Source organism: Diabrotica undecimpunctata, chromosome 7 (genome assembly GCF_040954645.1).
Source record: "Diabrotica undecimpunctata isolate CICGRU chromosome 7, icDiaUnde3, whole genome shotgun sequence".
NCBI lineage: Eukaryota > Metazoa > Arthropoda > Insecta > Coleoptera > Chrysomelidae > Diabrotica > Diabrotica undecimpunctata.
The window spans coordinates 103,152,492-103,170,826 of NC_092809.1; the positions used below are offsets into that span (position 1 = coordinate 103,152,492).

The 18,335-nt window shown below is 31.8% G+C and overlaps 1 protein-coding gene and 1 pseudogene across 3 annotated transcripts in view; one reads left to right on the forward strand and one right to left on the reverse strand.

The window, feature by feature from the left end:
• Positions 1 to 13,390, reverse strand: part of LOC140445676 (fatty-acid amide hydrolase 2-A-like) — a 61,607-nt gene extending 48,217 nt beyond the window's left edge. The window contains exons 1-3 of one of the 3 annotated variants that reach the window (XM_072537918.1): positions 12,943 to 13,390; positions 4,974 to 5,370; positions 3,141 to 3,281 (exon numbers count right to left, since the gene is read on the reverse strand). In XM_072537918.1, the coding sequence (XP_072394019.1) occupies positions 3,141 to 3,281; positions 4,974 to 5,370; positions 12,943 to 12,966 (562 nt within the window). In that variant the 5' untranslated portion in view covers positions 12,967 to 13,390. The remainder of the gene's footprint in view (positions 1 to 3,140; positions 3,282 to 4,973; positions 5,371 to 12,942) is intronic. The other 2 variants (XM_072537917.1, XM_072537916.1) reach the window with 2 other exon arrangements.
• Positions 13,391 to 13,927: 537 nt separating this feature from the next.
• On the forward strand, positions 13,928 to 18,117 carry LOC140445675 (SWI/SNF complex subunit SMARCC2 pseudogene; annotated as a pseudogene).
• Positions 18,118 to 18,335: the final 218 nt, after the last annotated feature.

Sequence of the window (18,335 nt, forward strand, 5' to 3'; positions counted from 1 at the left end):
TTCAGTATAGTTGCTTCTATCACGTTGTTCAATAATTTTTTTATCGCTAACCGTGTGCTGTTGCAAAGACGCGGTTGATTGATATTTCTCAACATTATAACTACCGATCCAACCTTTAATTGAAGATTGTGAGGTGGCAATCCTGGTATATCCAGCGAGTTGAAAAATTCAGGCGGATAGTTGACGACATCATCTTGGTTAGTAGCCGAATCAACTGATTTATATATCCTCAATTCGCCTGTAATTTGTTCTTGGATTTTAAAATTTAATTCATTTATATCTATGTTTTTTTGCAGCCAATATAGTCCGTTCGCTAAACCAATCATGGTTTCTGTAAATCATGTGTCAAGTCAAGGTGTCTATAGGAAATTTGCCATTACCAATGTCAATGAGTTGTTTACAGAACATGTCTCCAGATTGGTCATTTTGCAACTCGACATGCATATTCTTACTTAAGTGTAATACCTTGACATGTTTCCACAAATTGGAGGACTTTAAACATGCATTGAGTTCATCAGCTGGCGTTGATCGTGGAATTACTGGTAATGTTTGATGAAAATCTCCTGCTAATAAAATCATTGCACCACCAAATGGGTTATGATTGCTTCGTAGATCTCCGATCTCTAATCAATTCACATTGCTGCAAAAGCTTTGCCATTGCAGAGTTCTTCGAAATGTTCCAGGTTGGAGTTTCGTTGCTTTGCATGTTTAATGGTAATTTTAGTGCTGAATGGGCTGGTCGACCACCTTCAAGCAAAGTTGCTGCGATTCCCGACGAAGCGAGTGCAAGTACAATTTTATTTTGTGAGCGAATTGTTGCTAATATCAATGAAATCAAAAAAGTTTTTCCTGTACCACCAGGTGCATCTAAGAAGTAAATCCCTCCTGTTTTATCATTTGTTACTTTCATAAGTGTATCAAATACATACTTCTGTTGTTCATTCAATAGTGGAAGATTTGTTTGAATTAATTCTTTAAAGTGTTGAGATCATACAGTTTTTCTCGGTGCAACTCTTGGTTAAAAGCATTATGCATTGGACGATTGGGCGCGGCCAGGCCTAATTGAAATAATAGTTTGTTTGACATCATCAAGCACATGTCCTCAATTGAAATCAATGCTTCATTGTAAATTGCTTCGCTTATTTGTATATTTGGATTTCCCCTTCTAATGCGTATTTGATAAAAATTATCATCACACATATTATCTTTGTACTTGATCCACAAATCATTTATGTTTGATAGGAAGCATATAGATATGATTATAGAAAACAATGTTCGTATTTGATGAGCTTGTGATGATATTACAGCATCATTGAGAGTTTGATCCCAATGAGCGTCATTTTCTAGTAATTGCAAAAGTTGGCACGTTTCTCTGTATGATCCACACAAATCACCATCAACAGTTCGTAAATGTTGGAATGATGTTGGGCCACGTACATTGACTAATAGTAACAGTAGTACAGTCGTAAATAAAAACATTCATCATTGCTTGGATGTACTGAATAAATTCGACCAATCGCATCGGTAGGATATACATCTGGGTATCCTGGAACTGGTTTTCCTTGTTTCCGTCGTATAAATCTCCTTGAGGATTGAATCCAAGTATAATATTTTGGCATTTCAGAATATAACAATGTTTGAACAAAAGCATCGTTTTGGCATATCTCAAAAAAACTGGTTAATGTAGTAGATGGTGGCTGAGCAGCTCTTTGTACTGCGTTCTGTGCTGTAAAATATACTCTGTCCATTTTCTAAATACACAGCTAAATGAACAACAGTATGGTGTCTCTCATGAGTAGGAAAGAAAATATTCGCCAAATTGCTTCATTACTACTAACATAGCGACCCATTTGGTATTGGGTAACTTCATAATTGGAATTATGCATTAATACCAATCACAGCCATATCACTCCCTTTGGTTACATATTTGCAAATGTATTTAATAGATTTCACTGAATGGCAAGATTCAACATTGATGTGCGCTTTGAAGGTCTTTGATAAAATGGGTGAATATGGAACAATCCAGAGATTATCTATTTCAATATTTTGTTGATTTAATTTGACAATTGTTGATCTTACATTGTGCGCTGTCGACCGGCGAAGATACAGTGGATAACCGTCATTACCAGTGATTTTTTCAGATATTAATGTCCGTGGATATCGCTTTGAACATTTACCATCCACCATACACGGTGAATTTTGATTAAGAGTTCCATAGGGACCATGTATTATGATTTTGATAACTACCTCATGCAATCCAGGATCTATGTCTACATTAGGGATTTCAGCTGATATTACTGCATTAACTTCATTTGGCCTTATCTTTTCAACTCAAAATCCAATTTTCAACCAAATCAAAATGTGTGCATGTGGCAATCCCCGTTTCTGACACTTTACAGAATACATATAAAATATTTGTATGGGAAAAAGAAAAGGGCTGTTTTAGGGTTTTCCCGGAAATTATTCGAAAAACCATCCTTATACTTCAAGGACCATTAAAAAAAAAGAATTGTTAAGATTGGTCCATACGTTATTGAGTTATGCGCTTACCAACACATTTTGCGATTCATTTTTATATTATAGATTAAACCTTTCTTTGCATATTTTAATTTACTCCTGCCACCACAAATTGTATAATCAAAAGAGATATTAAAACATTAGTGTGATTTCTTTGACAATTAAGACGTAAAAAGACCGGCCCCTTCATGCAAGAAGTTTATTATTTTAAAAATTTAATTTTTAATTCTTTTGAAAGTTTGTCGATCCTAAAAAATTGGCTGCGAAATTGGTGATCGGTAAAAAATATAATACAAAACTCGAGTTTTCCCAACAAATGAATTGCCAAACTAGAATTCGCTGCTGTTTGTACCTAGATGGATTTCTTAAGACGACTTTACGTAAAAAGTTCAACGACTCTCCAAAATTGACTTATTTGTTATGAAAGTTGTACAACAGACTAAAATATCATTTTGTTGTCGTCCTAGCTTTAGGACGGAAGCGAGAAAAAATTGAGTGGAGTGGCTGTAAATGGCAATTGATTGGATCCTCTGTTGCACGGTGACAGGCAAAATCACTAGTACAATTATTATAAATATGCTAAGCAAATATTTAAATTACCTACGTCTGTATTATTACATTACCTAAACATATGGCTCCTGCGTTTTTAATAAGGGTTATATAATCTGCATCAAAAGTAGCTCTTCTGCCTCTTCTCTTTACTATACCCAAGGTAAATGACATTCCTTTAACAGCTGATGATTCCTTGGTTGTAAATGGTACACCTGAAAAGAGAAATGTTTTCTTAAAAGATTGTTTTTTAATACCAATGATCTATAATTATTATTGTCAGCATTGGAAAATTCTTATTTTAAGATTGTAGATTACATAGAAGTACAATAGCCCAAGATAGTGAGTAGCCGTGAAGTGCGCAGATGAGATAAACATAGAGTACAAGTAAGAGAAGTATGTATTTAGCAAATTCAGAACATTGTTGCCAAGTCTTGTCGGACAGTTAAGTAAAAAACATATTATAACGTTTACAGTACTATTAAAAAGTTTAATATTTGAGTTAAAATTATAAAACTTTCTTTTAAAACATAAATATGTAGTTTTATAATGGCGATTGATAAAAGTTGAAAAATTAATTTGTTGCTTCGAAAACTGCAAAATAAGGAAAAATCTTTAATTGTATGTATATACCTATTGTAAAAAAAATAAACCTAGATATTTGTTATTGTTGGGTATTATGGTCCTTAACAAACCCTTAAAATTTCAGATCGATACATTAATTAGTTTAAAAGTAATTTCATTTGTTTATCCAAGAGACCTTTTTTTGCAATAAAATTCATACCAAATGAAAGATTAAGAGTATACTTGATTTGTATACAATGTATACAAATCAAGAATTTAACAAAGAAAAAAGAATAAAAAATTTGAAAATCTGCAAAGAAACAACATTTTTTTTCATTTTGAACATTTTTAATGAAAAATGATATTTAGTAGGGAGTATTAACTCCACAACTCCTAATTACGGCTCTCATTTGATCAAGCATACGTCGGGTCAAGGCAATATATTCTTCCTGAGGAGTTTGTTCCCATTCGTCACAAACTGCTTGCTTTGAGTCATTAATGTTTTGCAACTGAACATGGTTATGTCGAATACGTCGTCCCAGAATGCTCTGTTAGATTAAGTCTGGACACCATGGGGACCGTGGTAATAAAGAAACCCCCAAGTAATCTCGTGTTATTATTTCAATTCGAGCATTGTCTTGCATCAGACGAAAGTTTTCTACAACAAATGGGGTAAATGGCACTACATGATCTTCAAAACATTGTTCAATATACCTTTCATTATTTAAATTGCCCCCTAAAATAGAATTGTAACAATTTCTATATGAGCCTCTCTAAGGAAATGCCTGCCAACACCATTATACCACCTCCACCAAATTGAACTCTGGGAGTAAAACAACATTGATGATAACGTTCACAAGTTCTCCAAATCCTAGGCCGCCCATCTGATGAGTATCTGTTATGATACATTTTTTACGCTTCATTTTTAACTTCAAATAACTCAAAAAATAATAACTTTATTGTTAGGAATAAACAGAGAATCGAAGAACTGCGTTAAAATAGCAATTCCGCTAGTGGCATAGAATTTGGGAAGGGTCAACCATTCACTTTCCCCTGTCGTATGCCTCTGGTAGTAGCCAGAAACGTTTATTTAATATAATTTAGTATGTTGTACAGTACATACACTTCCTGTCAAGTATGACAAGGATATGTCAAATAGTTTTAAAGTACTGGGTACAAATAGTTTTTAAATAAAACTCCCTGCAACTCAGTAACGAGCCATATTTTATTTAAGTGATTTGGGTTAAACCTTAATATTTTGAGCCCAGGAATCTACAGTTAAAATATTTCCAATTATTAATGAAACACCCTATATAAATTAATGCTATAAAAAACTCACTCACCCAAAAATGGTTTTTCTTGAAAATCAACATCTAAAATTGTTCCATTTGCTATATCTCTATCGATTTTTCTAGCATCTTCTAAAGCATCTTCGTATCTAGAATCTACCAAAGCATTTAGAACAGGATTTACTTCTTTAATCCTGTCAACAAATGCTTGTACTACTTCTTCTGATGTTAATTCCCTCTTTCTTATTTTTTGTGCAAGAGATGTAGCACTTTCAAGAATTATTGGATTAGTACATTTTTTAATTGGAACTCTCTTTGAATCATTAAAATATCCAAATATAACGTCTATAAGAATATCAATGTAGTATCTTGTGAAGAGAAAAACTTTGAGCAGCATAGTTCTAACGTAACTGCAAAAACCTCTATTTCTATGTTTGTGTTCTTTAATATCCTGAAATAAATAGAAAAAATTATTTTATAATTACTTAATGAACTAATTTGCAATAAAATGAATGAATAACTCCTAAATAGAATGATACAAAAGTAATATAAAAAACTCTATAATTTTTATTTATTATTTTTGAAGTAGTCCATTTACAGATGAAAAGTGGCAGCCGTAGCTCAGTGGCTATGTTACTGGCTTAACAAGCTGGAGGGGGGTTCAAATCACGGCACCGACAAAATTTTCAATTTATAATTTAACTGAGCTGCCACCGTGCTTCGGAGGGCACGTAAAGCCGTCGGTCCCGGCTACCAAAGTAGTCGTTAAGTCATGTTAGGGGTGCTTGCGCGACCTGAAAACCCTAACACTAGACCTTAGCCAGAAGATTACACGAACTTTACTTTTTACAGATGAAAAGTTCATTAAAAAATGTATTTAAGCTGCTGTGAACGAAATTTGTCAGGATAAAATTTAAAAATTTGAAGATAGTCCAGGAAATGAAGCATTTCACCTCGCAATTTTTTCGTCCTGCGTGGATTGACTTGAAATTTTAACAGAAGGTACGTAATAGCCTAAGGATCAAAATCTATATCGAACCAAAGTGCGCCAAAGCCTTGGGGGTGGTTGCCACCCCATCTCGGGGGTGAATTTTTTTTACGTTTTAACCACAGGTTTCGATTAAAAAAGTGATTCTAAACAAAAAATGTTCTATACATTTTTTTTGTAAAACTGATATTTTTCAAGTTATTCGCGATTGAAGGTAACAACTTTTAGACGAAAAAATCGACGTTTTTAATCGATTTTTCGCGAATAACTTGAAAATGGTGCATTGTATCAAAAAAATTGTAGAGAACAAATTTGTAGCTTTTAAAAAGACAAATACAATTCATTTTTTAAAATGTTTTTGCGATATAATAGGAACCGAAATACGGCCTATCAATGTTCAGCGGTTTTCTTCAAATGCCAAATTTGAAAGAGTCAAAGGCAAATATCGGGAAAATGATGCATTTTTGGAAGAAAACTCATAGAACCTTTTTTGAAGAGCATAAATAGACCTATCATAAAAAAAGGACTCTAGCTCAAAAATTGAGTGAGTTATGATGAAAATAAGGTCAATACCTCATTTTTTTACGAAAAAATCGATGAAAACAGCCCCCTAACTACGCCCATAATTAAAATCGATCTTCACCCTCCTGCAATTCTCTTTGTACATGTATTGTTAATACGTCCAAGAAGTTTGACCCATTTAAAATGTTTAGTTTTAGAAAAAGTACAGCTTAAAGCGAGAAATGATTTACAATTTCATATTTTTTACCCTTCTTTTTTTAAATATCCCCGAAAATACTGAATATATGAAAAAAATAAAAATGTACTAAATTGTAGCTTTTTTAATGACTAAAATTTTCCTTTATTTGGATTTGTTGTACAATGAATATTTGGCGAGATATAGCCGTTTAAAGCATCGATTTACGATCAAGCACCATCTTCTTCGAGCCCTTTAAACTCACCCCATTTAAAAACCAAGGGTTCCAAAAAGATTTAATTCACAGATCCTTGTAGCTCTTAAAAACCTCTACAAAATCGTTTTCGAAGAAACACTGTATCGTTAAAATGGAAGGAAAGACATTAAAAAAACCAATTAATTTTGTGAAATAGGGTACCCAGATAGTTCAAAATTAATAGCTTTTTCCCATGCTTTTACTGGCTGTGATACTGTATCTGCTTTTTACAATAAAGGTAAAAAAATTTTTTTTGATATTCTTCAAAAAAGACCGGACATGAGGGAACATGCCGAAATTTTTTACAGCAGTACTGCTAAGCTTGAAGATATTTTAGATGCTGGCAGATACTGTGCAATAATGTACGGAACTGTTAAAGACACGCAGCTTACCAAGTTAAAAAAAAATAAAAGATTTGGAAGCTTTTCTCGAACAGTTCATCAAAGCTACAATGAAAAACTGTGCGGTTAAGCTATCATCCCTTCTGCCCACTGTTGATGCCTTAGATGAGCATTCAAAAAGATGCTATTACCAAATTCAACAGTGGCTTGGCAATGAAAATATCAGAGCAACAGATTGGGGATGGTATTCCAAAGATGGTTTGTTATTACCCGTACGCATGAACAAACAACCTGCACCCGATGAACTTTTGAAAATTATTTTTTGCCAATGCAAAAAAGGATGTGGCGTTTCATGTGGGTGCAGAAAAGTTGGTTTATACTGTAAGTATACTTGTTCTGGGTGTTCAGGGGAAGGGTGCAATAATAGTCCACCAATAATTGAAGAAGATGAGGATGACATAGATCACGATGAAGATGTAATTGATGACGAATAAAATTAATATTATAATTGTTTTACCTATAAATGTAAATATTTTCAACTATTTATGTAAACGTATAAGAATATATGGTGCCTTTTTATGTTGATAAATTTTTTTGTATTTAATTCTACTTTTTTCAATTTATATCTATTAAATTAGTTTATAAAAACTGCAATGTTTTAAAGGGTGATTTTCAAAAGTTGAAAAGTTGCAAAATTTTGGCAAAAAATTGTTTTCACCTATAGCACTCATAACAATTGATTTTTAAGGGTTGAAAATTTATGAAATTGTATTTTAAAGTATAAAAAAATCACTATTTAACTAATCCAAACCAAATTTCACTCATCTTAAGATTTGTAACAATTTACAATTTTTGAAAATTAGGGGTAGTTTTCACCCCTAAGAACAATCAGGGTTCATCGGCATGACATAAACTATAAAGCAGAGGGTGAGTTGAGCTTAAATCCAAATTTTTATCCAAATCGAACCAAGGCGAAATCATTTTTTTAGAATTAGTAATTTTTTTACATTAATTTCTAACAAGGGTTGCTTTTTAAGGGTTGAAATATGATGGAACTCTATTCAAAAGTATAAAATAATCATTATTTAACTAATTCAAACCAAATCTTAGCCATATTCAGGTTTAATATGTTATTTTATAATTTTTGACAATTAGGGGTAGTTTTCACCCCTAAAACCCTTCAGCGCACTTCGGTTCGATATAGATTTTGATCCTTGGGCTATCACCTACCTTCTGTTAAAATTTCAACTCAAACCATGCAGGACGAAAAAATTGCGAGGTTTTAACTTTTTTCGAGCTTCATTTCCTGAACTAAGAGATTAGTTTGTTTGCACATACCGTAGTTCGACATATTGAAAATATGTATATCAACTAATATGTTCAATAAATTAAAAGAAAATTCTTCACAATTTGAGTACTTTTCACTAGCACTTGCTGAAAGCAACGATATAAGTAGCACATACATCCTATGACAATCGAAAAAGAAATAGAGAAGAAGAGGAACAAGTACAAAGAAGCCCAGTTAAAAGTCACAGAGATGAAAACAAAATAGATCAAATACTCAATATGATAAAAAATTTAACAATAGAGTTACAAAAATTAAAATCTGATATAAAAGAAGTAAAAACGGGAAAAAAAACAGTACAGAGAAGAAATGAGGGAACAGAACTGAACTAACAGAACTAAAACAAGAGAATAGTGAAATCCGGAAAGAAAATGAACAAATCAAAAAGGATCTGAATGATACAAAAGGACGCCTTGAAAGGCTGGATAGAATAAGAAAAGAAAATAATGTGATAATACAGGGAATGACAATAGAAACTGAAAATAAAAGAACACTAAAAGAAGTAATAGGAAATTTTATGACAAAAGAGCTAAGGAGATAAAACATGTTTAGTCAGACTGCCAAACAAAGTAGAAAAAACAAAAATTATGGAAAAAAAAAGTAAACTTAAAGAAGTGAAAAAAGAAAAAATATATATAAACAATGATCTAAAGACAGAGGAATTGCAAATACAGAAGGAAATACGAAGAATAGCAAAAGATGAAATAAAGAAAGGTAAACGTGTCCAAATTAAAGCCAACAAACTGATAATAGATGGTCTAGAAAGAAGATGGGATAGAAACACCAACCAGCTGGAAGACCATCCTGGAGATGGTTCAAAAAACTAGTAAGGGATGAGAGGATACATTATTCGTTGACGGACGAGGCAGAGAAACAGGAAATGACTGTAGATAAACTCGGGTACAACAACAGTGAAATAAAGAAAGATAGACAAGAAAACAAAAATAAAAGTCGAAGACAACAGACAACAAACAAAAATAAAGCGTTGAAAATAAGCACATGAAACATAAGAACTATGCTAGCTCCAGGAAAAATACTAGAAATAGGAAAACAACTCAAAAAGTATAAAATAGATATTGCAGCACTGCAAGAATTACGCTGGGAGGGACAAGGAGAGATTAATAAACAAGAGATTGATTTTACAATGTTATATTCAGGAGGAAAGAAGCAAGGGCAAAAAGGGGTGGGATTCATGATACTAAGGCACCTAAGAGAGAAAATTATAAACTTCAAGCCAATATGCGAAAGGATATTGGCCTGAAATTTATGTTAGAGTCAACAACAAACCATTTAATATATCAGTCTTGAACTTATACGCCCCTACAGAAACGAGAAATGCAGATGAAAAAGAAATCTTTCATGATAGGGTCGAAGAGGAGATAGAAAAAATACACAAAGAAGATGTCATATTTGTACTAGGAGACCTCAATGCCCAGATTGGAAAAGAGGACTTTTTACAACAAATTGCAGGAAAGGATACAATACAAGAAAACACGAATGACAATGGACAAAGACTATGTAACCTAGCAACAAGAACAAATTTGTTAATAAGCTCAACAAAATTTGAATACCCTAAAATCCATAAGGTAACATGGAGGTCACCAGATCAGAAAACATATAGTCAAATTGATCACATAATGATTAATAAACGAAAACAATCGTCAATAAAAGATTTAAGAACATTTAGAGGTGCGTGTACAGATTCAGACCACTACATGGTCACAACCAATATAAGAAAAAAAGTTAAAATTAAAACAAAACAGAAAAACCAACATAAAAAGTAGAATGTCAATAAAATGAGTAATTAACAAGTAAGAAAAAAATATGAACAGGCAGAAACAGTTCAAATAAAAGAGAAATATAAAGCAGAAGATATAAACACAGAATGGGAGATAATCAAAAAATCAATAGAAGAAGGTGCAAATATGCAGGTAGGTGAAAGTCAGGCTAAAACAAAAAACGGATGATATAACCAAGAATGTAGAGAAATAACAAAAAAAAAGCACAAGCCAGAAATAAAAAATAGAGAGGGAACAGTGATAATAGAGGATCAAGAATACAAGCAAGTATGTAGGGATTACTACAGTAATCTCTTGACGGAGGAAACAACAGGAAAAGAAATGCAAAATGAGGAGGAAACGGTGCATGAAGAAGAAGCAGACGACATGGATGAAGTAGACATCAAAATTTCAAAAGAACCTATAATAGAGGAATTAGATGAAGTAATACAGAGAAGCAAAAATAAAAAACCCCTGGTAATGATGGAATTAATATGGAACTAATAAAATATGGAGAAAGGGAACTGAGAGGGAAAATACTGGCACTATTAGAAAATATATGGAAAGAAGAGAAATGCCAGGGGATTTGGAGGTAGGACAGATCATAAAAATACATAAAAAGGGAGACCAACAAATCTGTGAAAATTATAAAGGAATAACGTTACTAAATACAACATACAAAATATTGACATCAATACTAAAAAGGAGGTTATCAAAGATCACAAAGAAGACAGTAGGACAGTACCAATGTGGATTCACAGAAGGAAGATCTACAATAGATGCAATACACAATAAAACAAATAACGGAAAAAGCAAAAGAAATTTAAATCAGAATTGGAAATGTTATTCATAGACTTCAAACAGGCATTTGATTCAATTAAAAGGAACGGATTTATGATAGTACTTAAAAAATTAAAAATTCCACATAAACTCAACAAATTAATAGAAATGACAATGAGAACTACAAAAATAAGCATAAAGACACAAATAGAAGAGACATAGGAATTCAGTATAAATAAAGGGATGAAACAAGAGATGCCTTATCAACAACGCTATTTAATCTAGCATTAGAATATGTACTACGAAATATAAATAAAGGAAATCTCAGAACAAGAGGTGGTCAAATAATTGCATATGCAGACGATATTGCCATTATTGCAAAGAACAGGAAAATAATGAAAGAAATACTAGAAGAAATAAGAGAGAAAGGGGAGGTAATGGAACTAAGATTAAATCAAGAAAAGACAAAAATATTAAGATTAGGGAAAAAGCCAATGAAAGAAAAAATCCAAATAGGAAGTTCTGAGTTTGAATAAGTAGAATAATTCAAATACCTAGGAGTTACAATAAGCAAATCTGGAAAAAGGAAGTCTGAAATAAAAGAAAAAATAGTAGCAACGAATAAAGCTTATGTTGCAAACAAAAGATTACTTAAAAGCAAAACACTGACTAAGAAAACTAAGAAACATTTATAACACCATAATTAGGCCAATATTATATTATATGCACTAAACAATGACGATGGTTAAAAAAGATAAAGAAAACTTAAGAATAGCAGAGAGAAAGATTATGAGAACCATACTAGGACCAATCAGAACAGAGCAAAATAAATATAGAAGCAGAACAAATGCAGAGATTAAGGAAGAACTTAAGGAAGACATTGTGACTAAAATAAAGCAATGCAGAGTTAGATGGTTAAGTCACACTTGGCGAGCAGGAGATGAGGCAGTGACATATGCAATGATAGAATTTGTAGAAATTTATATTACATGTACATACAATGGCATTTAAATTGGTGGGAGAGGAACTCCTGCAGTTTGTAGATTCTTGTATAATGTTTGGTTTAGCATATATTAGTTTGCATTTAAAACAAAGTCAAACAATTGAAAATCACATGCTCTAAAAATTACTAAAACATGGTTTTTTTCTCTAATTTCCTTGCTTATAACTTTAAAAAGAAAGATTTATTTTGGAGCAAAGTCCTAATCAAAATAAAGTAGTGATGATTGAATTTCCTATAAGATGGAGGACTGGTTTAACAAGTTTTAATTTGCTTGTTGCAAAACAGCAATACAAAAAGGGAGAAAAACAAGCCTGTTTTTATTCAATGTTTTTCAACCACTTATGATTACACATAGGTTCTCCGTAATTCGGCTAGAAAATCATTAATATAAAACAGTCAACCAAATTTCTTTAAAAACCGTTCAATAATTTTTGCATAATAATTTTGCAATCTAATTTTTGTTTTAGTTGACATTCCTCAAAATTTTACACAAGAAAAAACCAAACAATGTAAACTAAACACATAATAGGATGATGAGACTGATTTGCCCATGTGTATCTATATATTGTATGTATTAGAATATACATTTTGTTTAGTATTACTAGATAACTAATAAATAGGAGGGTTTTGAATTGCTAAATGATATTTAGCAATTCAAAACCCTCCTATTATATCATATTATTTATAATAAATTATTTATAATGAGGAAATAATATGATATATAATATCATATTATGTCCTCTCAAAACATTTTATGAAGGTGATTTCCAAACAAAAATAGTACATTAAAGAAAATAAAATCTATTTTCTTCATAAAATATCCTAATAAACTTACTTTTATGGATTCAACTGAAGACATTTTGATTGCAGTATGTTGTTGACCTTTGTTAATAATTAGAAGGTAAACTGCTGTGTCATTAAAAATAAACAAATTAATATATTCCTCAATATACCAATAGTGTACGTCAAACTTGCAACTAATGAATAAAAATATCCAATGATCACATATACTAAATTAAAAATAATGAAATATACCACCAGTATACGTCAAACTAACAACTAAAGAGTAAAAAATTATCACATAATACTTAATTAAAAATAATGATATATGCACATGTCTGCAGGTAATAAGGAATAACAAATCAATTAGTGAGTTTTAGAACACTAATGTGTTGAACAAAAGCAAGATAGTAATTATTTATGTGGCTAACTGTAAATTATTTTGTTAACATACTAACTGCTAACATATTAAAAAATCATTTGAAATGGTTTATTTAAATTCATGAAACGTCACTGTTCCTCTAAGGTTGTGTGTGACATTCGACCTATTTCAGTAGCGTACTGGGTAAGAGAACTACTATAATGAAGGTTCGCAACCGCTTATATACATATTAAATTTTTATATTCAAGCAAAACGTTTAAGATTGAATATTATTTTGGCGGATAATCTATATTGTAGTAAATTTTATACCTGTTATTATAAAAATAGAAGTTGTTTCTTATATTGTACATCAAATTACTGAAAGATTATAACTCCATTAAGTCAAAAAAGAAGAACCAATTGATGTTGATGTTTGACGTATGTTTTGTTATTATTTGACATTATCTGAATTTTTTGAATTACGCAATTCAAAACACAAAAATGGGCAATGTTAACGAGAAAGTCGAAGCTGCTTCCACTGGCACTGTAGAAGAAAATGCCGAACCTAAAAAATTAAAGCCGTGTTGCGCGTGTCCAGAGACAAAAAAGGCGAGAGACGCATGGTAAGTTGTCTTTTTTTTTGACAAATTTTCATGTTCCAGAATCCATAAAGTAAGAGTAAGAAGCATCTAATAATTCTTGATGCTGTTTTATATCCAAATATATACGCATTTATATATCAATTTTGGTACAAACATTAATTTTACTGATTTTACATTCGGTACATTATAAAAGTGACACCTTCGACGTTGCCGATTTATTGATAAAAAGTGAAATACTAGGAAACATAACATGGATTTAAAATAAATGTTCCAGTTAATAACACGAAAATAGACAACATTTTATAACTACGAAATAGACAACATTGGAGAAAATTTCTGACAGCTGTGATTGTTATTTCTTGGTCATTTCTTTATCTAAAGAATTACATTAAATCACATAATCAAAGAAGTTTGATTCCATATATGAGTAACCAACTGGAGTATCGTGATTAAGTAGTCAACTACACATTGGAATGTGAAAAGTTTAATTTTTAAAATGGGAAGAATACAAAGGAAACGCTCTGCATCCCGTAAAGATCTGACAATTTGCAGAAATCATTCTATTGGTAAGAAAATAAGAATAGAGTACCCTCAAAATGATGGCTTAGCAGATCATGTTAATGAAGATATAAATAATTATGTGTCAAACATTGTGGAAATTGTCCATTTAGAACAAAATGACCAATCCAATAAGGAAGTCACTAAACTTCAACCATTACAAAAAAGTTTAATTAATGATATGGAAGAAAATAAAGGTGCCAGGAAAGATTTGAACATTGATAATGACAATAGTGAAACCAAAACAAAAGATTATGGACAAGACAAAATTGTGATAGATCAAGAATATCATATTATTATTCCTTCTTATTCAGCATGGTTTGATTACCATTCCATTCATGCTGTTGAAAAGTGGGCAGTACCAGAATTTTTCAATGGTAAAAACAAGTCTAAGACACCAGATATATATTTAGCATATAGAAATTTCATAATAGATACTTATCGCCTCAATCCAACAGAATATATAACTAGTACTGCTTGCAGAAGAAACCTTGCAGGAGATGTTTGTGCCATAATGAGAGTTCATGCTTTTCTTGAACAATGGGGGTTGATCAACTACCAAGTAGATACGGAATCCAAACCAACACCCATGGGTCCTCCATCTACTTCTCATTTCCATATTCTGTCTGATACTCAAAGAGATCTCCAATCTATTAATACTCAAAAAAAACTACCAGTTAAAAGAAAAAGAAATTCCATGAATCTTAATAAAACTAAAGTTATGAAACCAAAACCAGCTGCTGAGATGGGTAACTTTGGATTAAAATTAGACCAGTACGCTAAAAAATCTAATTCTTTCAGACAGAATGGTGTAAAATTTGTACGAGGAGATTGGACAGATCAGGAGACTCTTCTTCTTCTGGAAGGATTGGAAATGTATAAAAATGATTGGAATAAAGTCAGTGATCATGTAGGTTCACGCAGTCAAAATGAATGCATTCTTCATTTTCTTAGACTACCAATTGAAGATCCTTACTTAGAAGGACCAGGTAGTGAAAGTATGTTAGGACCTTTAGCATATGAACCCATTCCATTTAGTGATATGGGAAATCCAGTCATGTCAACTGTAGCATTTTTAGCTTCTATTGTAGATCCTAAGGTAGCAGCAGCAGCTGTTAATTCAGCTATGGATCAATTTTCTACAATTCAAGATGCAGTAATTACAGATGTAAATGTTAAAACTGTTAAACCTGCTAGTGGTAATTATGAGGAACTATCTAATTTAAAAGTAAGTGATAAAACTGTTACGATCTCTGGTAACGATTATGAATGTGAAGATAAAAAAAATGATGAGGGTAATGGAAAATCTACTGAAGAGAAAAATGATGGTAATATATTAAATACAGTTAAAGAAGATGAAAAACTGCACAGATATACCAAAAATAATGAATTTAGAAAACATAGTGAAATACAGAGTGCAGCAGCTGCTGTATTAGCTACTGCAGCAGTTAAAGCTAAACATTTAGCTTCAATAGAGGAAAGGCAGATACAATTTTTTACAGCTGAACTTCTAAACACACAGATAGAAAAGCTTGAAATGAAATTAAGATGCTTTGAAGAACTGAACAAAACTATGGAAAAAGAAATAGAAAGATTTGAACACCAAAGGCACCAACTTATAATAGAAATACAGGATTTTAACATAGGAAAACTAAAAGCTGCTCAATTTATACAAAATCAAGACACAACAACTTGAAAAAAGACCAGTGTCTACTTAGAAAATGTCAACACCAGATGCTCTTTAAGTACTGCTTGACAATTTTCTAAAGCTGATACTGTTAGAAATGAATCACATTTTATTTTTATCATTTGTTTTTTCAATTTTTTATTCTGTGAACTTAATTTTTAAATACATTTATATTTAAATAAATTATTTAAAATGTGTTTCCATTATTCAAAATTAGGGCTCTTTTTGGTAGCAGTATAATTATCATTTAGAAGAGGTTTCCACCTATGTGATATTCTCGTCTTGTAACTTGTAAACCAAATTACAGGTGCTTAATATGTATACATATATATTGAAAATAAAATCAAAATAATATGTACAAATCAAGTCTTCTATTACAACTTGTTAAATACTACGCTAAAACTTAGAACTTAAATTTTACAAATGCTAATAAATCAGAGGATAAGTTTAGCAGATGAACAACAGGGGTTTTCTTAGTGGAAGATTGTGTACAGATGCAATATAAGTTATACGCAAATTACTGAGGATTCACTAGAGAGCATTTCACAATCACAATAGACCAGCATTTCTGTGTCTGATTTTTCTAAAGAAAGCATTTGACAGCGTAAGACTCAAAGATGTAATCTATCTTCTTTATAATAGAGAAGTTCCCCTAAATATTATAAAAACTATCGAAAATATCTACCAAAACACAAAATGGAAGTCAGCAAGATGGAAAACTTACAGAACCTACAGAAATAGGCCACGGAATAAGGCAAGGAGATTCATTAAGCCCCATGCTCTTTAATTTAATCATGGATGAAATAATCAAAAGCGTTAACAAATGAAGAGGATACAGAATGGGAAACAAAGAAATAAAAATACTATGTTAGACAGATGACACAATATTGATAGCCCAAGATGAAGATAGTCTACAAAGACTGGTCCACAGATTTAACATAAGAGCAAAAGAATTTAATATGACAATCTCATCTCACAAAAATAAAACAATAGTAGTCAGCAAAGTACCAATCAGATGTAAAATAAAAATAGATGGCATCAGTATTGAACAAGTACCTAATTTAAATAAAATTCCTGGTAATTACACTGTCTAGCTATGGAGACTTGGACAAAAAAGTGAGAGATCAAGTACAAAAAGCAAATAGACTTGGCAAGATGCCTTAATAACACTATATGGTGAAACAGACACATTAATACTGAGATGAAGTCAAGATTTTATAAAGTCAGTGTAAGACTAATAATGACATATGCCTCAGAAACAAGACTCGACACAGTCACAATGCAAAGGCTAACAGTAGAGATGAGACTACTGAGAAGAATTACAGGAAATATGCTGAGAGATTGAAAGAGAAGTGAAGACATTAGAAGAAAATATAACATACAGTGTATAAATGAATGGACATAAAATCGAAAAAAAAAAAAGAATGGAATAACCACATAAGCAGAACAGAGGAGACTCGTGTCGTCAAAGTATCAAGAGGTAAGTCACCAATCGACAGAAGTATCGGACGACCGCGCAAAAGATGAAGTGACAACCTTCCATACAGGTATTAATCTGCCAATGAACAAGCAGCATTGCTTATAAAGAGGAAAAAGAAGAAGTCTTCTTACGTTAGGATGTGTTTTCTTCAATGGTTCACCAGTAGCAGTTGAGTCGACACAGACTAACGTTCCCGCCATCTCGTAGGCGGTCGAGGTGTGTTTGGACATTATTCTTTGGCAATTTTGGCCTAGCTAATCGTCTGGCATTCTGTTAATATGATCTCTCCATACTCTTCTCCTGATTCTTGCCCATCGTACTATGTCTTTGATCTCACATATATTTCTTACTTCTTTCTCTTCATCTCTTCTCATTTCCGTGGTTCTTAAAAGTAATTACAATAATTCACAATTTAAAATAATAAGGGTCATATATGGAGATAACAAAACGCTTCGACGCCTCAATAAACATATTTTAAGTTGGGCCAAACAATACATGAAAGAAACGAAAAATTGTTTTAAAACACAGTGTAATATACTCAATTTGTTTCAGTATTATTGAAAATGGACAAGAAAACTGCCAAAACCTCATTGAAGCTCATAAGGAGTGTATGCGAAAACTAGGATTCAAAATTTAAGTTACATATACCCATGCTAGTGATAAATCATTTACTGTGTACATATAGTCGATTAATAAACCAAATTTAAATTTAACTTCTGTATTTTTTAAATTCCATTGTTTTTATCCCTATAAATTTTAG